This window comes from Ursus arctos, unplaced genomic scaffold (genome assembly GCF_023065955.2).
Source record: "Ursus arctos isolate Adak ecotype North America unplaced genomic scaffold, UrsArc2.0 scaffold_14, whole genome shotgun sequence".
Lineage (NCBI taxonomy): Eukaryota > Metazoa > Chordata > Mammalia > Carnivora > Ursidae > Ursus > Ursus arctos.
Window position 1 is genome coordinate 32,460,974 of NW_026622808.1, and position 23,364 is coordinate 32,484,337.

The 23,364-nt window shown below is 41.7% G+C and overlaps 1 protein-coding gene across 6 annotated transcripts in view; it reads right to left on the reverse strand.

Annotated features, from left to right (window-relative positions):
- QRICH1 (glutamine rich 1) overlaps positions 1 to 23,364 on the reverse strand; it is a 48,043-nt gene that overhangs the window by 15,522 nt on the left and 9,157 nt on the right. For all 6 annotated transcript variants that reach the window (XM_026500796.4, XM_044384842.3, XM_044384840.3 and 3 more), the window contains 2 exons: positions 21,850 to 22,179; positions 1,194 to 2,231 (listed from right to left, as the gene is read on the reverse strand). In XM_026500796.4, coding sequence (XP_026356581.1) covers positions 1,194 to 2,231; positions 21,850 to 22,158 — 1,347 coding nt within the window. In that variant the 5' untranslated portion in view covers positions 22,159 to 22,179. The remainder of the gene's footprint in view (positions 1 to 1,193; positions 2,232 to 21,849; positions 22,180 to 23,364) is intronic.

Consider the following 23,364-nt stretch of genomic DNA (forward strand, 5'->3'; position numbering starts at 1 on the left):
ATATTTAATAGGTCCTTAACAAAGTCACCTACAATAATATACCGTTCTCTATGAAACCACTTGGTTAGCCTTTGCTTACGGCCTGAGTTTCTGAGTATGGTCCCTGGTCTAACAGTGCTCTGTTTATACCAGCTCCCTTGCATGCATTCCCAGGAGAACCTGCCCTCTGAGGCATACTGTGTTCAGCAGTCCCATGAGACCAGAGGCCCTAAGGTTTGCTAACAGTCTTAAGGAATAAATTTATCCACACTTCTGTGGTATCCTTAAAAAGATTTAACAATTAGGGAAGCCTAGGTGGCTCAGTTAAGCCTCTGACTCTTGATTTCGGCTCAGGTCATGATCTCAGGGTATGAGATCAAGCCCCGAGTTGGGCTCCACACTAAGCACAGAGTCTGCTTAAGATTCTCTCCCTCTCCCTCCACCCCTGCTCACACTAACACTCTCTTGAAAAAAGGAAAAAGAAAGAAAGAAAAAGCATTTAACATTTAGAAAAAAGAGCCAATTTTAAAGTTAGAGTTTCAAAAGAGTTCTATTTTCTGTAAGTCTAAGATAATTTCAAAATAAAAAGTTAAAACATTTTTTTCAATATAGCGTCCATAACAGATTAACCAAGGCTTGATTATTTTTAAGGAACATAAAAACACCTGCAGTGGTGGCTTATTTGACACTCCCAAAGGTAATGACTTTTAACAGGCCCACCAGGAATTATTTTATATCTTCTAATTCACCTACACTGTGTCCACAAATGGTAACTAAAATGGAATAATTTCACAGTCTCTCCGCTGTGATGAGATTATAGCCTGTGTACTAAACAACAAGGATTCCACCAGATCCATTCGTGATGCAGAAAGTAGCTTATTAAACTGAGATAATATTTGGGATGTCCCATTAGTCCTTCCCTAGAACTTTATTCTTCTTAAAAAGAGATTACAAAAGAAGCATCCAAGGCATCTACCCCCAAAGCAGTTACTGATCATTTCATCTACCTCCAGGTACCAGGACAGAACTCCTACCTGCTCCATAGTTTTCACCTGCTGCTATTCCCCCCTCTTCAACCTCAACTAAAATATTAAATATTATACTACTGAAAGACCAACATCCCTGCAGTAAACAAGCCAGAGGTTGCCAGGAAAGTTCTCTGTTGCACACGGCCCTGGGGGAGCAGGCTGCACTGCAAATAAGCCTTCACTTACTGAACAAGTAACCTGGAGCTGCTGCTGCTGCGGCGGCGGCGGCGGCGGCGGCGTCTGTTCCTGGGGGGTTTGTTGTTGTGGCTGCTGCTGGGGGTCCCATATATGGACAGTCTGAGCTGTGTTCTGGTAGGTGCCTGCCACAGCTTGCACAGCCACTGGAATGTGGATGTTGCCATTCATGAACTGTGCTGGAAAGAGAGAGTTTGCAAGGGTCTGCACTACCTCTTCATGGGAGTTTTTCACTACAGACGTGGTGCCCACCATCTTCTCCTTGTCATCCTCCAACTTTACAGCTGCCAGGGCCGTGGGTGAGCCACTGACGTGAACTGCATTGTAGGCTTCCTGGGGAATGGCAATGTGGGTAATGCTCTGCTGCTGAGGATCCCCACGGGGCTGGGCAGAGTAAACAGGGATGGTCCAGGTTTCTCCTGTAGGGCTAGTAATGGTCCCAGTGGCACTGTACAGGTGGGCACTGTCTACCGTCAGTAAGTCTGGCCTCAAAGACACGTAACTCTGCTGCTGGCCCTGTGGAATGGCCAGCACGGTAGCCACCGGCTGCCCTGAGATGGCATAGGACACAGTGATGGGCATGTCCACTTTGCGCTTCTTCACTGGCTGGAGGACACTGGCTGTGCCAACCCGTCGTTCCCCTTCCCGGGGCGAGCCCTGCTGAGACGGTGGTGGGGAAAGGGCACCCACGGTCTGGATTTGGATCTGCTGACCCCCGGCAAGAGACTGGCCAGCCACTAGCTGAGCCTGGATCTGCTGATGCGGGATGTGCTCCTCTGGAATCTCCGCAGCCTGGATCTGCTGGGCTGCCTGCACGTGCTGCACCTGGATCTGGGCCGCCTGCAGCTGCGAAGGGCTGGGGCTCTGCAGAGACGGGGTCTGGATGGAAGGGGCTGCCGACTGCGGTGCTTGGCCTTGGATCTGCACCTGGACCTGGATGGGCTGCTCAGCAGGCTGGTGAACAGTGAGCTGCGGGGAGAGCTGCTGAGCCGAGACCTGCTGCGGAGACTGCTGTACCTGCACCTGTACCTGCAGTGACAAGATTCAGCAGTGAGTGAATCAGGCAACATTAAGAATCCAGCCACAAAAGGAAGAGATCTCAGGCAGGGGCCTTCAGTAATGTGAGGAGGGGCTGCCAACCCAAGGCTTCTGAGGCCACAAACCCCAAAACCAAATGCAAAACTCTCCAGCATCACACAGCACTCAGAGCAACAATTATCTATGAGAGCAAGCAAGACCATCAAATGGGATCTATGAAGAAAATATCAGGGACACTTGGGTGGCTCAGTCGTTAAGCGGCTGCCTTCAGATTGGGTCATGATCCCAGGGTCCTGGGATCAAGTCCCAGCACCAGGCTTCCTGCTCAGCAAGAAGCCTGCTTCTCCCTCTCCCACTCCCCCTGCTTGTGCTCTCTCCTCTCTCTGTCAAATAAATAAAAATCTTAAAAAAGAAAATATCAGAACTTCTACTTATTTTTAATTCTTGTTTTAAGGTGTGACCCCTTTGTTTTTGCATACTGGTACAGTAGTACAAGTATGTAATTTATAAAAATATATTTTGGTGTATGTTTAAAAACTAGTTTATCTGGGGCGCCTGGGTAGCGCAGTCGTTGGGCGTCTGCCTTCGGCTCAGGGCGTGATCCCGGCGTTCTGGGATCGAGTCCCACATCGGGCTCCTCTGCTGGGAGCCTGCTTCTTCCTCTCCCACTCCCCCTGCTTGTGTTCCCTCTCTCGCTGGCTGTCTCTCTGTCACATAAATAAATAAAATCTTAAAAAACAAAACAAAACAAAAACAAAAAACAAAAACAAAAACAAACTAGTTTATCCATGGGTTGAGTGATAAAAAGTGTGGGGACCAATGTTCTAAACAATCAGTAAGATAAGTACATTTCACAGGCATGCAGTTCTCAACCCAGGATCAAAACTACTCCCACCACAGACCAGTGAAAAACACAGGCAAGATGAAACTCTTGAAATCCTTTTTGGAGGGCTCTTCCAACATTGCTACCAAAATGCAGGCACTAAAGAGTGCTTAATTAAGATACCTTTGTTTTAATAAAGAAGCCATTAAAAAACTCCACAAGATTCCTGATAATTTAATCTAAGGAAGGCTACTGTATCCTGAATCACACATTTCTGAATGATAATGCACCTCATTTCTTACTGCTGTTACCTCAGCATACAAAGCAGCATGAAAGGATGTCACGTATAGTTTGTAATTTGAAAAAAAGATTTTTCCTTCAGACACACGTATCTAAACTCTAAACACTGGTCTAGGAAGGTAAAAAGAAGGCAGATAAGAGATTGTATCTTTTTCTTTTTTAAAAGGTTTTATTTATTTATTTGAGAGGGAGAGCGCGAGTGAGTGTGCATGCACAAGGGAGGAGGAGGAAAGGAAGAAGCAGACTCCCCACTGAGCAGGGAGCCTTATGCATGGATGACGTAAGCTGAAGACAGACGCTTAACTGACTGAGCCACCCAGGCGCCCTGAGATTATATCTATCTAGTAACAGTAGATGTATCACATAAATAACCAAGCATGGTGCTGGGACAACTGGTTATCCATATAAAAACAATGAAGTTGGACCTCTTCTTCATATCATACACAAAAAAAGGAGGGAGGATCTGAACAGACATTTCTCCAAAGACATGCACATGTCCAATAAGCACATGAAAAATTGTTCAACATTTAGCTATCACAGAAATGCAAAACAGAACCACATTAAGATGCCACTTGAAAGCCAATAAGATGGCTATAATAAAAAGATAATGTAACAAGTGTTGACAGGGATGTGAAGAAACTGGAATCTTCATATACTGCTGGTGGGAGTGTAGCCGCTTTGGATAAAGTCTAGCAGTTCATCACAAGGTTAAACATACCATATGACAGCGGTGCCTGAGTGCCTCAGTTGGTTAAGTGTTTCCCTTCGGCTCAGGTCATGATCTCAAGGTCCTGGGATGGAGCCCGGCATCAGGCTCCCTGCACGGGGTGGGGGAGTCTGCTTCTCCCTCTCCTTCTGCCCTCCCCCTCCCCTGTGCTCTCTTTCTCTCGGTCTCAAATAAATAAATAAAAATCTTTAAAAAACAAAAAACACACCATATGACAAAGATATGAAAAACAACACACGACCCAGCAATTCCACTCTTAGGTATATGCTCACGAGGAATGAAAACTATGTCCACAAAAAGCTTGGACACGAATGTTTATAGTAGCATCATTCATAATAGCTAAAAAGTAGAAACAACCCAAATGTTCATCAATTGATAAATGGATAAATAAAATGTGGTATTTTCATAGAACAGAGTATTATTTAACAATAAAAATGAACGACATTTTGATACATGAGACAAAGTAGATGAAAACTGAAAACGTTATGCTAAGGGAAGTCAGTCACAAAGACTAAATACTGTATGATTCCATTTATGTGAATGTCCAAAACAGGCAAATCTATAGAAATAGAAAGTAGACTTGTGGTTGTCTAAGAGCATAGGATTAGGGAAAATACAAAGTGCCAACGGTCAGAGGGCTTCTTTCCTGGAGTACTGACAATGTTCTAAAATTGATGCAATGGTTGCACAACTCTGTGAGTAGATTAAAAAACTGTTTAATTGATGGGGTGCCTAGGTGGCTCAGTCGGTTGGGCTTCTGACTCTTGATTTCAGTTCGGGTCATGATCTTGGGGTCTTGGGATCAAGCCCACTGTTGGGCTCCACCCTCAGTGGGGAGTCCGTTTGGGATTCTTTCCCTCTGCCCCATCCCTGCTCATGTGTGCATTCTGTCTCTCTAAAATAAATAAATTAACCTCTCCCCAAAAACGGGGACACCTGGGTGGTACAGTTGGTGAAGCATCTAACTCTTGGTTTCAATTCAGGTTGTGATCTCAAAGTCATGAGACTGAGTCCCATGTTGGCTCTGCACGCAGCATGCAGTCTACTTTTGATTCTCCCTCTTCTCTGCCCCTCCCACTCGTGCTATCTCTAAAATAAATAAATCTTAAAAAAAAAAAAAGCCCACTGAATTGTATACTTTAAATGGGTAAATTATACAAGAATTAGATCTCAAAAAAGCCATCACTAATTAAAAAGATAAGCAAGGCGTTATGTAAAGAGAATAGGCTTTGAAGTTAGACTCGAACTTGAATTACTGCTGTACTTTTCTAGCTGTGAGTCCCCCAAGTTCAGTTTCCTCAGGTATAATAAAAAGGGGGAGGGGCACCTGAGTGGCTCAGTCAGTTAAGCGTCTGCGTTCGGCTCAGGTCATGATCCCAGGGTACTGGGATCAAGCCCCTCGTTGGCCTTTCTGCTCAGTGGGGAGCCTGCTTCTCCCTTTGCCTGCTGCTCTCCCTGCTTGTGCTCGCTCACTCTCTGTCAAATAAACAAATAAAAATCTTTAAAAAAATAAAAAATAAAAAGGGGGAGAACACTTAATTCCCTACAGAGTTGCTATGAGCATAAGATAAGTAGGTGCTCAAAAAGTAGGTTTCCTTCATTATAAGCAATATTTCTTTACACCAGTGAATCTCAAAATATACTTCCCAGGCCAACAGCTTCACCACCCAGGCACTTGTTAGAAATACTAATTCCCAGGTCCCACCTCAGAACTATTGAATCAGAAACTCTGGGTAACAGGCCCGACAATCTACCTTAACAAGTCTTCCAGGTGACTAATGCATGCTCAAGTTTAGAACCAGTGCTTTACATCAAGAACGTAAAGGAAACTATGAAACCAGTTACTACAGAACAGGAGTTTTCAAGCTTTTTGGTCTCGGCCACCTCTCAAAAAATTATTGAGGATCCCCAACAGCCTTATATTTGAAGAAGCTGCCATCTAGGACTTTCATAGCTAGAGAGGAGAAAGCAATGCCTGGCTTCAAAGCCTCAAAGAACAGGCTGAAACTATGTTAGGGACTAATACAGCTGATGACTTTATGGTGAAGCTAATGTTCATCATTTATTATTCCAAAGGTCCCAGGGCCCTTAGGATTTACAAATGTAACAACAAAGGCTGGATGACAGCACATGTTTTTAACATGGCTTACTGAATATTTTAATTTTGAGCCCATTGTTAAGACCTACTGCTCAGAAAAAAAGATTCTACTACTCACTGACAATTCATGTGATCACCCAACAGCTCTAATGGAGATGAATGACGAGATTATTGTTGTTTTCAGGCCTGTGAATACAACATCCATTCTGCAACCCAAAGATCAAAGAGTATTTTTGACTTTCAAGTCTTATAAACTAAAAAATACATTTTGTAAAGCTATATATGCTTAGATATAGAGTGATTCCCGAACATCTGGGCAAAGTAAACTGAAAACTCTGGAAAGGATTCACCATTCTAGATGCCTTTAAGAATATTCGTGATTCATGGGAAGAGGTTAAAATATCGACCTTATCAGAAATTTAAAAGAAATTTATTCTGATTCTCACAGATGACTTCAAAGGGTTCAAAACTTCAGTGGAGAGAGTAACTACAGATATGGTGGAAAGAGCAAGAGAACTAGAATATGGAGCCTGAAGATGTGACTGAATTGGTACATTCTCATGATAAAACTTGAATGGATGAAGAATTGCTTAAGGATGAGCAAAGAAAGTGGTTTCTCGAGATGAAATCTACACTTGGTGACAATGTTGTTAAAACTTGAAATGAGGGTGCCTGGGTGGCTCAATCCGTTAAGCATCTGCCTTCAGCTCAGGTCATGATCCCAGGGTCCTGGGATGGAGTCCTGCATCAGGCTCCTTGGCTCAGTGGGGAGTCTGCTTCTCCCTCTCCCTTTGCCCCTCCCCTCTGCGTGTGCACTCTCATTCTCTCATAATAAACAAATAAAATCTTTTTAAAAAGGCAAAAAAAAATGTTGAAATGACAACAAAGGATTTAGAGTATCACATAAACTTACTTGATAAAGCAGCAGCAGGGTTCCAGAAGACTGACTACAAGTTTGAAAGAAGCTCTACCGGGGGTAAAATGCTATCAAAACAGCATAGCATACCACAGAGAATGAGGCACCTGGGTGGCTCAGTCAGTTAAGGGTCTGACTCTTGATTTAGGCTCAGGTCATGATCTCAGGGTCATGAGATCGAGCCCCCCAGTCAGGATCCTCCCTCAGCACAGAGTCTGCTTAAGTTTCTCTTTCTCTGGGGTGCCTGGGTGGCTCGGTTGGTTAAGTGTTTGCCTTCCGCTCAGGTCATGTTCCTAGGGTCCTGGGACTGAGCCCTGCATTGGGCTCCCTGCTCAGCAGGGGTCTGCTTTTCCCTCTCCTTCTGTGCTAAGTAAATAAAAATCTTCAAAAAAAAGATTCTCTCCCTCTGCCCTGCTCAAGAACTTTCTCTAAAAAAATAAAAATTAAAAAAAAAAAAAAAAGCATACTACAGAGAAGTCATTAGTAAGAAGACGAGTCAATTGATGAAGCAAACTTCTCTGCTATCTTATTTTAAGAAACTGCAAGGGATTCCTGGCTGGCTTGGTCAGTTAAGCATCTGCTTTCGGCTCAGGTCATGATCCCAGGGTCCTAGGACGGAGTCCTACATTGGGCTCCTTGCTCAGTGGGGAGCCTGCTTCTCCCTCTGCCTGCCACTCCCTCCTGCTTGTGCTCTCTCTCTCTGAAAAATAAATAAAATCTTAAAAACTGCCACAGCCACTCCAGCCTTCAGCAACCACCACCCTGATCAGTCAGTCAGCAGTCATCAACATCGAGGAAAGACCTTCCAGCAAAAAGATTACAACTCACTGAAAGCTCAGATGATAGTTAGCATATTTTTTAGCAATAAAGTATTTTTTTTTTAAAGATTTTATTTATTTGACAGAGATAGAGACAGCCAGCGAGAGAGGGAACACAAGCAGGGGGAGTGGGAGAGGAAGAAGCAGGCTCATAGCGGAGGAGCCTGATGTGGGGCTCGATCCCATAACGCCGGGACCACGCCCTGAGCCGAAGGCAGACGCTTAACCGCTGTGCCACCCAGGCGCCCCAGCAATAAAGTATTTAAATTAAGGCATGTACATTCTTTTTTAAGACATAATGCTGTTGCACACTTAATAGACTACAGTATAGTGTGAATAACTTCTATACACACCGGGAAACCAAAAAATTCATTTGACTCGCTTTGAGATATTCACTCTACTGCAGTAGTCTAGAACTGAATCCACAGTATCTTGGAGGTATGCCTGTATTTGCCAAAACAAAAAATTTATAAGAGTTGCATTTTTTACATTTTTGCAGAACTCTTTAATGACTGACTTAATTGAAGACAACTGGATTCTCATATCTGCTTCTGCATTCAATCTGTTGTACACACATCACACGTGACCTCTAAAAATCTCCACTGTACATTAATGAGAAAATGAGAGTGCAAAAGGCAAATAACATCTCAGTATTATAATAAAAACAGCTCTGACCTTAAGGAGCCCTGCAAGGGTACTGGAGATGACTGGTCTTGGACCACCCTTTAAGAACCACTGCTTATAGGAGCACCTGTGTGGCTCAGTTGGTTAAGCATGGTTAAGCGTGATTTGGGCTCAGGTTATGATCTCAGGCTAGAGACTGAGCCCGGGTCAGGCTCTGAGCTCATTGGGAAGTCTGCTTGAGAGTCTCTCTCTTTCCTTTTGTCCCTCCCCCTGCTCTGCACATGCTCTCTCTCTCAACTAAATAAACCTTCAAATAAATCCTAAAAAAAAAAAAAAAGAGAGAACCACTACTATAGAGTTAAATACATAGTATATTTTATAATTATTCTATAATTGTTATTACTTGCTTAAAAACAAAATTTTAGGGGCGCCTGGGTGGCACAGCGGTTGGGCGTCTGCCTTCGGCTCAGGGTGTGATCCCGGCGTTATGGGATCGAGCCCCACATCAGGCTCTTCCACTACGAGTCTGCTTCTTCCTCTCCCACTCCCCTTGCTTGTGTTCCCTCTCTCGCTGGCTATCTCTGTCTAATAAATAAATAAAATCTTTAAAAAAAAAAAAAACAAAATTTAAAAATCGGGGCACCTGGGTGGCTCAGTCGGTTAAGCCTCCAACTCTTGGTTTAGACTTAGGTCATGATCTCCTTGCTGGTGAGACTGAGCACACACCAGGCTCTGCGTTCAGCAAGCTGTTGACTTGAAGTCTCTCCCTCTGCCCCTCCCCCCACCAGCACCCTCTCTCTAATAAATTTTTAAAATAAATAAATAAATAAAAATCTGGTTATTATCACTAAATCATAGCCTATATGCCTCATAAGTTCACTGTATCTTTTTTTACTTAAAAATCTATTTTAGAGAGGAAGAGAGAGTAAGCACGCGGGGGTGGGGGGAGAGGGGCAGAGGGAGAGAGAACCTCAAGCAGATGCCCCACTGATCGAGGACCCCCATGAGGGGCTTGATCCCATGACACTGAGATCATGACCTGAGCCAAAACCAAGAGTTGGACACTTATCTGACTTATCAACATTCAAACTTCCAATAGAAACAGAAACAAGTTATCACAAGTAATATAGAATCAGAACTGCGGTGTGTGGGGGGGAACAGGACTACTCCTCACTCCAGAATAAACAAGTACAAATAATCTGATGCCATTTTAGATCCAAAGTAGTTAGAATTTAAAATTAGAGGAGTAAGAGTTAAGAGTTAAAGCCCTTTGTGACATTTCTTTACCAATGTCAACATACTGCATAAGAAATCAGATATTATACGTTCATAACCTTTATTCTTAACTATCACAGGTCAATAAGAATTAAATGTTATTTTTATTACCTCCCAATTTTTTTATTTATATAAAAACATTAACTTTCTGTCTGGCTAATCACTAATACTCGGTCATAGTAAGAATTTGGAAACTCAAAACATAAAAAATTAATTTTTACTCAAAAAGGAAGCAAAAGTGAAGTGAATTGAAAGAATTGATCAACTTCAAATATTTATTTGCAGTAAGAGAATTCCTAAAAGATTCCTCTTTAAAAAAAAAAAAAAGAGGAAAAGACAAAAATCTAAGGTAGACATTCAAAGTTGATACTGTGATTCATCAGCTCTATGTTTCTTAACAGGTTTAGCTGTAATTTTCAAGGTTATAATACCTAGGTCAATTGTCTCAAAAGAAAAAAACCAACTGACAGACTGATAACTAAATATATATACATATGATAACTAAAAATATTATATATAAATAAAAATATATATATATAATTAAAAAGCGTCTGCCTTCGGCTCAGGGCGTGATCCCGGCGTTCCGGGATCGAGTCCCGCATCGGGCTCCTCTGCTGGGAGCCTGCTTCTTCCTCTCTCACTCGCCTGCTGTGTTCCCTCTCTCGCTGGCTGTCTCTCTGTCACATAAATAAATAAAATCTTTAAAAAAAAAAAAAAAAGGCATTCTGAAACTTAAGCCTAGATTTAAGATGATTCTCAAGAGGTACAAAAAGGAAAAAGATCATCTCTAAGCCTAGCATATCCTAGAAAAGTTATATATCAAATGGGAGAGGGGGACATTTCTGGGGAAATTAATTTGTTTTTTTTGCTTCAAAAACCACTATTTCTCACTTTCTATCAATCCCTCATAAATCAGTGTTTTAGTTCCCTTCACATTTAAATCATTCAACCTTCTCATTCAGCTCCCCTCACCTTTTCCAGAGTTTTTAATTGCCTTTTTTCCCCCTCTTGTTCAGAAGACACACTTAATATAACTATTTCTGGGCTCTTGACCACATAATATGTACAGCACTACTGCTTTCTTCTTAAGCATTCTGACTTACTACCTCAACCTGGGCAGATTGCTTTCTGGCTCTTCTGTAGAGCCACCACACTGCGTAAGAAATCAGATATTTGGATCTGAACTCTGAGCTGGTTTTGTTTTCTTTATTCTCATGACTTCTTTCTTAGATTCTTTACTTCGTTGAGTATATTACCAATTAAGTTTTTCAAAAAATATGTCTGAATGTGATCCACAGAGCAGCACATTCAGCATCAACCTGGAAATTTATTAGAAATGAAAATTCTTGGGGCGCCTGGGGGCTCAGTTAGTTAAGCGTCTGCCTTCGGCTCAGGTCATGATCTCAGGGTCCTGGGATCAAGCACCTCGGACTCCAAGCTTAGCGGGGAGTCTGCTTCTCTCTTTCCCTATGCCCCTCCCCTCCCATGTGCTCTTTCAAATAAATAAAATCTTTTTTTTTTTTTAAGATTTTATTTACTTATTTAACAGAGAGAGACAGAGCAGCAGAGGGAGAGGGAGAAGTAGACTCTCCCCTGAGCAGGGAGCCCTATGCAGGACTCAATCCCAGGACCCCGGGATCATGACCTGAGCCGAAGGCAGACACTTAGAGGACTGAGCCACCCAGACACCCCAATAAATAAAATCTTACCCCCCCAAAAAACCTCTGGAAATGAAAACATTATGTCAAAGAGATATCTATACCATGTTCACAGAATTATTTATAATAAACAAAACAGGAAAATGGTTGAAGTGTCTGTCAATGATGAAGTTATGAAATACATAAAAGATGGGCTACTATTCAGCCATAAAAAAGGAAGAAATTCTGACATTTGTGAAACATATGGACAATGAGGGCTTTATGCTAGTAAGTCAGAGAAAAACAAATACTACATGATCTCATATATATGGAATCTAAAAAACAGAACTCATAGAAAAAGAGATCAGATTTGTATTACTAAAAGCAGTGGATACAGGGAGGAGGAAGAACTGGATGAAAGTGGTCAAAAGGTATAAACTCAGATAAGATACATAAATGCTAGGGATATAATGTACTACAGGATGACTGTAGCTAATACTGCTGCATGGTATAGAGGAAAGTTGTTAGGAGAGTAACTCCTAAGAGTTCTCATCACAAAGGAAAATATTTCTTTATCTTTTTTATCCATATGAGATGATGGAAGTTAACTAAACTTACTGTGGTAATCATTTCATGATATATGTAAGTCAAAGCATTAAGCTGTACACCTTAAACTTACACATGCTATATCTCAATTATATCTCAATAAAATTGGGGGGAAATGCAAACATTCAGAACTGATCCCAGTCCTACCTACACTGAATCAGAATTCAGGGTGTGGGGTGAGGGAAGCAGCTATTCTCTCTCTTTTTAAGATTTATTTATTTGAGAGAAAGAGCACATGTGAGCATGAGTGGGGGGGAGGGGCAGAGAAGCTCAAGCAGACTCCCCACTGAGCATGGAGCCACGACCAGCCACCCAGGTGCCCCAGCCATTTTTCATTTTAAGAAACTCTCCAGGTGAGGGGCGCCTGGGTGGCTAAGATGGTTAAGCAGATGACTCTTGGTTTCCGCTCAGGTCATGATCTCAGGGCGGTGAGATCGACCTGTGCTGGGTTCTGTGCTCAGCGGGGAGTCAGCTTCAGGATTCTTTCTCCTTCTGTGCCCCACCAGACTCTCTCTCTTTCTAAAAGAAATATCTTAAAACAAAACAAAACAAAACCTCTCCAGGTGATTCTAGTCACCTGGATAGCCACTAGTCTAGAAGTTTTATTGGCCCTGACTTGTCAACGTTCTTAATTAGTTTGCCGATGGATAATCTTTTCCTTTTTCCTCAGTGTCATTCAGAACCTAAGTAATCCAGAGCTCAACATGACATTAGGACCACGTATTCCAATTCCATTCCAGAAATGGAGCACAATGAGAAATCATGAAGTAACACATGTATTACCCTTATTAGGCTTCTTTTCTTCCTATCACTGAAACTAAAACAAACAAAACTGAAAAAAAAATCTAATACTATTTCTTGATTTTTTTTTTCTTCTGGTTAAAGCATAAAACCAGAATACCATTTAAAGGAGAATAGGGGCGTCTGGGTGGCACAGTCAAGTCAGTTAAGCGGCCGGCTCTTGGTTTCAGCTCAGGTCATGATCTCAGGGTTGGGAGATCAACCCCCATGTGGCATTTTGCACTCAGTGCAGAGTCTGCTTACATGTTGAAATATTAGATTAAAAAAAATGTGATTAAAAAAATCAATTTCACCTTTCTTTTATCCCGTTTAAAAACCAGAGTACTAAAAGCTTATAATAACGTATATGGCTCATGTTTCATTTCATGTTCTGAGTCTCACTGAGGAGGGATGGTTGAGGACAGTGCTTAGTGTGGTAGAAAAACACCCCACTAGGTAAGGAATCACACACGGAGGAACCTACCTACACCTTTTAACAACTAGTCTAGCAAAAATTTAGGGACCTTGGTAGAATTTCTCTGTTTGAATAACACTCTTCCACAAATGGTAAAGTCTTTATCCAAGTATTAAAACACTTACCAAAATGAGCTTAGAAATATGGTAAGGGAAGAAATTTAAATGTAAGTAAAAGGCTGGACATGAAGGGCTAGAAAAAGGAGCAATAAATGGCTCTCCAATCCAAAGTGATGATCAGGATCCCAATCAGCCCACAGTGTACCAATAAGAGAGTAGCTTACTATAGTCCCGTTTTTGGCTGCAAACCCATGTTTGCAGAATACATCATAATATAAGTGCTGCCTCTCAAAGGCAGAAGCCAGAATCACACTCCGAATCTCTCCTGCAGCTAGAGTGCAGGCATGTGACCAAAGCTTCCCAAATTAGATACACTGCATGAAATTTGGACTCAGAAGGGAGCAACATGAGGCAGCAAGAACCACAACCTCCATTTTCTGGTGAGAGTGGAGGAATGTGGCAGAAATGGAGCAGGATGGCATAGATCCCAACGAGACTGTGGTAGAACAAGGACCTGTGCCCAAGGGTGTGGCAGAGTCTCTGCCAGAGCAGGTCAGCAATGTGACCTGAGTCCTGTTCCTGACTGTACAGTCTCCAAGACCCATTCTCTGTCCCTCCCATAAATTCCTTGAGCTAACTACTATCCTTTAGTCAATTTTTTTCTGAATAAACTAGGGGGAAGGGGGAATGTCTAAGATTTGTAAACTACAAATCAATACCCAAATGGATACAGAAAATACCACACCAAGCTGAAAACTTTAAAATACCATTTACTCTGGAAGAGAGGGATGTTCAGAGGAGTTATTAGAGATCCGAATTGCATCTGTAACAGTTTATGTATTAAAAGAAAAAAAAAGGATGGGGCGCCTGCGTAGCTCTGTTGGTTAAGCATCTGACCTGATCTCAGCTCAGGTCCTGATCTCAGGGTCTTGAGTTCAAGCCCCATGTACTTAAAAAAGAAGAAAAAAAGGATAAAAATGGCACTACCAACAATGTGGGAATACTTGTTTATAAATGTTTGGGTACTTTTCAAATATTTGAAAAGCAACTGAGGCCCAAGGTAGTAACGGCACTAATGAGAAGAGGAAGAAGAAAACAACAGCAGCTATTATTTCTTTATTTAAGGATTACTATGTGCCAGGGAATGTGTTTAGGACTTAATATTTTCTATAATCCTCAAAGTAACTACAACATAAATTCTATTATTTTCATGATGTAGATAAGGAAATGGACTCCGTGGTTAAATCACTTGTCTAAGATGATGTATCTAAAGTTGGAGAGGCAGACCAAACTCCTGTTTGTCTCAGAGCTGAGTCTGGCTTTTGATTAACTCTTTCTCACTCTCAGTAATTCCACACTATGATGAGGGGTTAGGGACCATCCAGCATGGAGGGAATGTGCAACAGCAAGAAGAAAAAGAGGAAGAGGGATAAAAGTTGAAATGACAAATGAGGAAGAGTTGCACTTTGAGCCACTGAGGGTTTGAGGTCTTTACTTCTAACAACAAAAGCACCAAGTGATGAGAGATCCCCTTCCCCAAAGTATCCTTCACTTAGTGAGGCCAGATTGACCCACTAGCCTTGTGTGAAGCCTCAGCTCCTGCCCTGTAGAAGGGCAGAGAAGAAACAAGCAATTTTATGGGTGCTAAGTAAAACCCAACCCCTGGGATTCACCATCAGAAGGTCTTCTCTCTGGCACATGCATTTAACCACATGTGGATGCTTTAGGAAGCATCCAACTCAAGAGGGTTCTTGAAAGGGAAGTTCCAAATGAATCCCCTTTACCTAGCTCAGGCTGACCTACCAGGAACAGAAAACTTGGGCCTTTCCTAGTACTGTACACTGTCAAGGCATTTACATGGCAGCTCATTTTTGCCTTTAGAAGGTGCCTCCTTATCTTAACTAGATGTATGATACTGTGATTTAATAAAAAATATGTATTTTGTTCTCTCTGGATGCTGGCCAGAGCTCCTAAAACCTCTGTAATTTCGTAAGTGATAATAAAAATGCTAGGTGCATCTTGTGTTCTAATGAGACAACTCTGGGTGGGCTCCTCGATGCTGGCTGGTCACCGGAAAAGCCAAGCCCTGATTAGAAGCTTGGTACTTTCACAGACCCACACTCTGTTCTCTGGAGAAGAGGGGCTAGAAATTGAGTTACTGATGGATTATACCTATGTGATGTAGCCTCCATAAAAATCCCAGAAGTATGGGGTTCAGGGAATTGCTGTGTTGGTGAACACATTCGCATGTCAGGAATGTGGTGTACCCCAACTCCGTATGGACAGAGGCTGTTCGTTTGTATCCTCTATCATACCATATATTATACAATATACCAGTAAACATGTTTCCCTGAGATCCGTGAGTTGTTCTAACAAATTATGAAACCTGAGGAAGGGTAGTGAGAACCCCAATTGATAGCTGGTCAATCAGAAGTACAGGTGATATCCTGGGACTTGATTGGTGTATGAGCTGGAGGGCAGTCTTGTGCGACTGATCCCTTAACTTGTGGGACCTGACACTAACTCCAAGTAGACAGTGTCAACTGAATTGTAGGATACCTAGCTGATGTCAGAGAATTGGTCGATGTGAGAAAAAAACCCACACATTTGGTGGCCTGAAGTGTGACTGTGTTAGTAGTAGAGAGTAAAGGAACACAGACTTCAGATAGCTACTTTTGTGATTAACCTTTAACATGTACCTTTGTCTCCCACCAATTCACTAAAACTGTTCTAAGAATATAATTACTGTGTCAAATCCAACAATGTATGTGCTGTTTCTAGGCTGGACAAACGAGGAAGTCTGGTAGAGGAAACTCTCTAAGGTGGCTAACAGACAGTTTTTAAAAAGCAATCTAATTTTGCCACAATTAAAAAAAAAAAGCAATCTAGGGGGCGCCTGGGTGGCACAGCAGTTGAGCGTCTGCCTTCGGCTCAGGGCGTGATCCTGACATTACGGGATCGGGCCCCACATCAGGCTCCTCCGCTATGAGCCTGCTTCTTCCTCTCCCACTCCCCCTGCTTGTGTTCCCTCTCTCGCTGGCTGTCTCTATCTCTGTCGAATAAATAAATTAAATCTTAAAAAAAAAAAAAAGCAATCTAGAAAACAGCCTAGGTTCTCAAGATCGTAAATTGTTTTGAAATTTTAAATAACATTAATATAGACATAATTTTTAATTCTTATCAAAAGGGTTAGGTTGAGACACAATACAGCTGACCCTTGAACAACCTGGGTTTGAACTGCATGCGTCCACTTATATGTAGGTTTTTTTGATAAATGCAGTACAGTATTGAAAATGTATTTTTCCGGGGCACCTAGGTGGCTCAGTCAGTTAAATGTCTAATTCAGGTCATGATCTCATGGGTCACCACACTGAGCCCTACCCCACATCGGGCTCCTCAGAGCCCGCTTGAGATTCTCTGCCTCTGCTCCCCACCCTCATATGCACACACATACTCTCTCTCAAATAAATAAAATCTTTAAAAAAAGAAAATGTATTTTCTCTTCCCTTATAATTTGCTTTATAACATTTTCTTTTCTCTAAATTATAAGAATACAGTATATAATACATATAACATGAAAATGTGTGTTAATTGACTATGAATCTTGTTGATAAGGTTTCCAGTCAACAGTAGGCTACTAAGTTTTTGAGGAGTCAAAAATTACATGAAGAGGAACACCTGGGTGGCTCAGTCAGTTAAGCGTCTGCCTTCGGCTCAGGTGACGATCCCAGGGTCCTGGGATCGAGTTCCACATCCTGCTGAGCAGGGAGCCTGCTTCTCCCTCTGCCTGCCACTCCCCCTGCTTGTGTACTCTCGCTCTCTGACAAACAAATAAATAAAAATAAAAAAAAAAATTACATGAAGATTTGCACCTGTGCAGGAAGTCAACATCCCTAACCCCACGTTGTTCAAGAGTCAACCATACCACGGGGCAGAGTCTCTTAACCATGTGAACTGAGAAGGCAGGTCTGTACAGACCTACATTTCAGTACGTACATGTCATTAGCCTCATGCATTCATTCAGTACACTCTAGTGATACCAGCTTTTTTACCTTTCTTTTTAAGTACGCTCCAGGCTCAGCATGGAGCCCAACATGGCTTGAACTCATGACTGTGAGATCAACACCTGAGCTAAAATCAAGGGTCAGACATTTAACCAACTGAGCTGCCCAGGCGCCCCAGCCTTTTTGCCATTTTTAAAAAATAAGCACGGGGCACCTGGGTGGCTCAGTCGTTAAGCGTCTGCCTTTGGCTCAGGGTGTGATCCTGGGATCGAGCCCCACATCAGGCTCCTCCGCTGGGAGTTTGCTTCTTCCTCTCCCACTCCTCCTGCTTGTGTTCCCTCTCTCGCTGGCTGTCTCTCTCTGACAAATAAATAAATAAATAAATAAATCTTAAAAAAAAAAATTAGCAGGCTCCCACAATAGGGCTTTCTGATTTGGAATGCTCTTTCCTCAGATAACCACCACAGTTCATCTGCCAATACTCTTTGGTCTTAACTCAATGTTAAGAGCATACTGGGGCTTTTCCTGGTTCCCCCATCTGCTTTTGTTTCACTCCTCTGTATTCGTCACCATACAAGATTTTTCTTATGTACTATCTATCTCCTTCCAGCTATAATGTTATGCTCCACAAGATCAGGGAGTTTTCTGTCTTGTTCACTGCTGTACCCAAGCACCTAGAGCAAAGGGCTTTATACATAAAGAAACATAAGATGTCTGGGACAGGGAAGAAAGGTTAAGAATCATTACCCTATACCTACAAGTTCAAAGCAAAATATTCCCAAACAGCACTTTTCTTTCATCACAAAAGTAGTTTATGTCTTTTTTTTTTTTTAAGTTTTATTTATTTTTAGAGAGAGAGAGTGCTCATGCACATGCGAGCAGGGGAAGGGGCAGAGGGAGAGAAGCAGACTCCCTGCTAAGCGGGGAGCCCAATGCAGGGCTTGATCCCACAAACCTGAGACAACAACCTAAGTCAAAACCAAGAGTCAGATGTTCAAATGACTGAGTCATCCAGGCACCCCTCATGCTTACTCAAAAATTCAAGCCCAGCATGGAGCCTACTTAAAAATAAACAAATAAATAAAAATTCAAGTTCTCCTCCTTAGCACCTCATTCCTGAGCCCAATTACTGTTTTGAACCTTACTACTATTACTCAAGCACCACTATACTCTACATGTTAAAAGTCAGTGATACTAAACTGCTTCTGATACCCAGCCACCTGTTAACCACCCTACCCTGTCAAAATACACAGAGCTACCTCATTCTTCGGGCTACACAGGACAATATACTACAAGTGTACCATTATTTGCCATTTCCCCTGAGTGACTTGTTTCTAATGTTACTACTATAAGTAGTACAGCAGTGAATATCCCTATATACACATATATCTGTGAATACACAGGCAAGGCCAAAGGCATGCACGCTTAAACATTTGACAAGTATTGCCAAACTCACTTCCGAGAAGTTACACTGATTTTTTTTTTGCATTTTTAAAAAAAGATTTTATTTATTCATTTCAGTGAGACAGTGAGCAATTGAGAGAGCACAAGCGGCAGAGAGAGACGGAGAAGAAGGCTCTCCGCTGAGCAGGGAGCCAGATGTGGGGCTCGATCGTGGACTCTGGGATCGTGACCTGAGCTGAAGGCAGACGCTTAACTGAATTGAGCCACCCAGGTGCCTCAAAGTTACACTAATTTCTCCTCTCCATATCCTTGCTGTCCTGGGTGAAATCTTTATAGATGTTTTCCTATCTAATAAATGAAATATATTTCATTTTTAAAATTTATACTTCCATAATCACCAGGAGTATGAAACACCTTCTGATATGCTTATGATCACCACCTGTATTTCTTCTTCCATAAATTACTTATATCCTTTGTTCATTTTTTTTACTAGATTATTTTTTTCTAATTTCTAAGAGTTGTTTGTGTATTAGAAACAGTATTTAGGGGCGCCTGGGTGGCACCGCGGTTAAGCATCTGCCTTCGGCTCAGGGCATGATTCTGGCGTTATGGGATCGAGCCCCACATCAGGCTCCTCCGCTATGAGCCTGCTTCTTCCTCTCCCACTCCCCCTGCTTGTGTTCCCTCTCTCGCTGTCTCTCTCTCTGTCAAATAAATAAATAAAATCTTAAAAAAAAAAAAAAACACAAACAAAACCCTACTATTTAGAAGCACAGGCTCCAGTTAAAACAGCTTGGGTGCAAACAGTATCTACTGATACAGGACTTAACCTCCCTATGCATCATGTGCTATTTTTAGTTTCAAAAATTATCCTTTCAAACTGAGTACAGATAGACCTATAAAAGAGATCAAGAAACCGACACGTGTATAGTAATTCTGGGTTTTTTTTTTAAGTGGGCGTGGGGCTGAGCATTCAAGCTGGGCTTGAATTCACAACCCTGAGATCAAGACCTGAGCTGAGATCAAGAACTGGACACTTAACCAACTGAGCCACCCAGGTACCCCTGTATAATATTTTGTAACTGCAAGGCATAAGATTCTGATGTCACTCAGAAAAAAAGTTTTTTTGAAGTCTTACATAGAGTTGTATCTTTAGTCATATTTTTATTAATATTGTCTGGTTTATGATTTTGGTAGCTTTAGATTAACAATGTCAATTTTCATGTAACTAACATTATTTAATATCAATTTAATCTTTATATTAAATTTACAAAGCCAATTTTTAGAAAAATTAAATCCCTCTGGCTTAAGCCAGTTATTAATGTAAATATCTGTCGTAAGAGGTTTTTGTTGTTTTGTTTTTTTAAATGAGAGAGAGAGAGGGCGCAAGTGGTGGGAGCAGCAGAGGGAGAGAAAGAGAATCTTAAGCAGGCTCCTGCTCAGTGTTCATATCTCATGGATCTATTATATTTACATTTCTTTTATTTACAGGGGTCTTGAGGAAAGAAGATGATGTTAATAGGTGTCCTCAATCAACCACCTTAAACGTAAAGTCTCAAACAACTGTAGACTCAAATCCTAAATCATTTTCTTCCCTTTTATTTTTTTAGTGAGCTCTATGCCCAGCATGAGGCTTGAACTCAAGACCCCAAGATCAAGAGTCGTACGCCATGCTCTACGGACTTAGCCAGTCAGATGCCCATTTTAATCTTATGAAAAAGGAAGTCCATGCTGTAAGTAACAGCAGAATAATTTCTCAAACCAAACAGTCAGCCTTCTCTTATCTACCTTTCCAGCATCCCCCCTTCCTTACAAAGAAGGGAAAAAACAGGGGCGCCCGGGTGGCTCAGTCATTAAGCATCTGCCTTCAGCGCAGGTCATGATCCCAGGGTGCTGGGATAGAGCCCCGCATCGGACTCCCTACTCAGTGGGAAGCCTGCTTCTCCCTCTCCCTCTGCCTGCCGCTCCCCCTGCTTGTGCTCTCTCTCTCTCTCAATAAATAAATAAATAAATAAATAAAATCTTAAAAAAAAAAAAAAAAAAAAAGAACAGGAAAAATCAATAACTGCATTCCACCACGTGCCAGATGCTTTCTTGTCTATTATCTCATTCAGTCTCACTAAATAGTATTATTCCTATTTAACAGATGAAAAATCTAGGGCTAAGAAGATTTAAATCATGTCAATAAATAGGAGATCAAGCCAGATTTAAACCCAGGAATGCAACTCCAGAGCCCAGGTCCTTCTGATATACCTGCCCACATTCCTAAGGAGCAAAGAGACCACAGTCTTTCTAGCCCATCAGACACACCTCTCCACAGTCCTTGCCCCTCCGTCAGGTTCTACCCTTTCTAATTCTCTTGGTGGAAAAAGCATTGAGGGCAAAATGAAATAGAATCACAATAGACAGGAGCAAGAAAGGAGCATTTGTAAATGGACCATACTGTTAATTTCATATGAGGAAAGCCTAAAGAGGCACTTTTACCTTCTCAGCACATGTATTAAGTTTCTCCTCTTTCTGTAAGCTGATTATCAATTAGCATTATTTCCTGAGTTTTACAAATAGTAAATGAAGACCTAGAAATCTACGAGTGACCTAAGTCAGGGAACCATAAAACTAAATAAAGATCACTAAAATATATCCTATCCATTTTAAAACAAGTTCCAAATGTCACGCTGTAAATAATGAGCTAAGATGAGCCCCTCCTCTGCTCTTGATCTGTTCAGGGTGACACAGACAAAAGGGAACCTTCAGTTACACACAGCTGTGTCACATCCAAATCTAGTCCCAGAAGACCACTAATTCCTATACTGTTCAATTCTCCAAAGCAAACGGCAAGTATCTGTAGTCTTTTTAGTTTATGGTAGTTTCAAATATTTTTAGTTCGTACTAACTATGAAAGCCTTTATGTTAAATAAGATGTTTTTTAAAAAAACCAGAGTACTCCCCTTAGTGAAAATAACCTTGGACATTTGTATATAAGATGTGATGTTCCTACTAACCAAAACCCTGATGGCAAATAAAATCTATTAAACAGGATGCACCTCAACATCTCCCTTTTACCTGAACCTGCTGTGGCTGTTGAACCTGAATCTGCTGTTCTTGTTGGGTTTGTGGCTGAACACTGGTGGTGACTGGACAGGCAAGTTCAAGCAAAGACCCAGCCACTTCGGTGCTGTCTGTGTAAATGCAGTTCCCACCCTGTTGGTACACCATGGTAGTGGTAGCTGTCTGCTGGAACTCCTGAAGGGCTTCCGGCCCCTTAGAGGCTAGCGAGTCCAGAAATTCCTTCATCCTGTGTTGCGGGACAGACCGCGCCTTCACTCGGATGTACTCTTCAAAGGAAATGGTGTTTTCCAGAGAATTATTCATATTGCAGAGTCCTTAGGGTTCCTAGAAATAAAGTAAATGGTCAGAAGTCAAAATTATGCTATTGTTTTCATATTTTGAAATGCAGAGCAATCATGCTTGCATCAGAGTGGAACATTCAGGGCAGCTGTGTACATCTAGAATCCAAAAAACGTTATTATACCACCTTATTCTTTTTTTAGTTAACAATGTCTAAAAATTGTTTCTATAAACATTTCTTAAATCAAACTATCACACTGAAAACAAAAAACAAAGGCATGCGTCACAGTACTGGATGAAACAGGCTGAAAACACACTCTCCACCCAGCTCTAGGCCAATGCCATCTTCTCTGCAGAGCCAAGCACTGGACAATAAAAGTCACATGCAAAACTACTCTGTGACCATCACAGAGAGGACTACCAAGGAAGCTAGGAGCAGGGATTCCTACTGACATATTCAATTTCTGCAGCCAACGATGTCCTAGAGTGAAGAACACATATGCCATCTAGCTGAAGCAACACCCTAGAGAAAGGGAATATATACTTCATCTCCCACCAGACACACCAAAAATCTGTTTGCCATATACTGCTCCCATTCTTTTATAGCACAGCTTACTGGTCAAAAGCATGGATTTTGGAGCTAGCCTATCAGGGTCCAAATCCCAGCTCGATCTCTCCTTAGCTCTGAAACCCTGCACAAGTTAGTTAACCTTAGTTTTCTTGCATATAAAATGAGGACAAAATAGTACCTACCATACAGAATTGACAGAAAGATTAAACATATGTAAAGTACTTAGAAGAGCATCCAACATAGATAGCACTATATAAGTACTAACTAGTATCATTAAAATTAGTTGGGGAAGGGAGTTGAATAATGCTTCAAATAACGTAACTACTAAAATTCAGAAATCAGTTCGGCAAGTTTGTCATTGGGTATTTATCCTAAGAATTAATCTGCTGGTGTAGACAGTAATTCTCAATTACCTGGGGGGGCAACCATGCAATCTATCTATGGACTGCTGAGTGCCCTGCCACTGCTGCTTTCATACTGTTCCCTCCCCTCTGGATCAGAACCACCTCCAGAATAAAAGCAGCAGCAGGATATGAGAGTCACACAAACCATGTGAACCGTTTTGCCAAAAATGACTCTTTGTCAATTGCAAATGGAAAAGTGGTTTGTTTCCTTAAGCCATCAAGAAAAGGCTAGAAGGGCATCAAGGCTAGAAATAC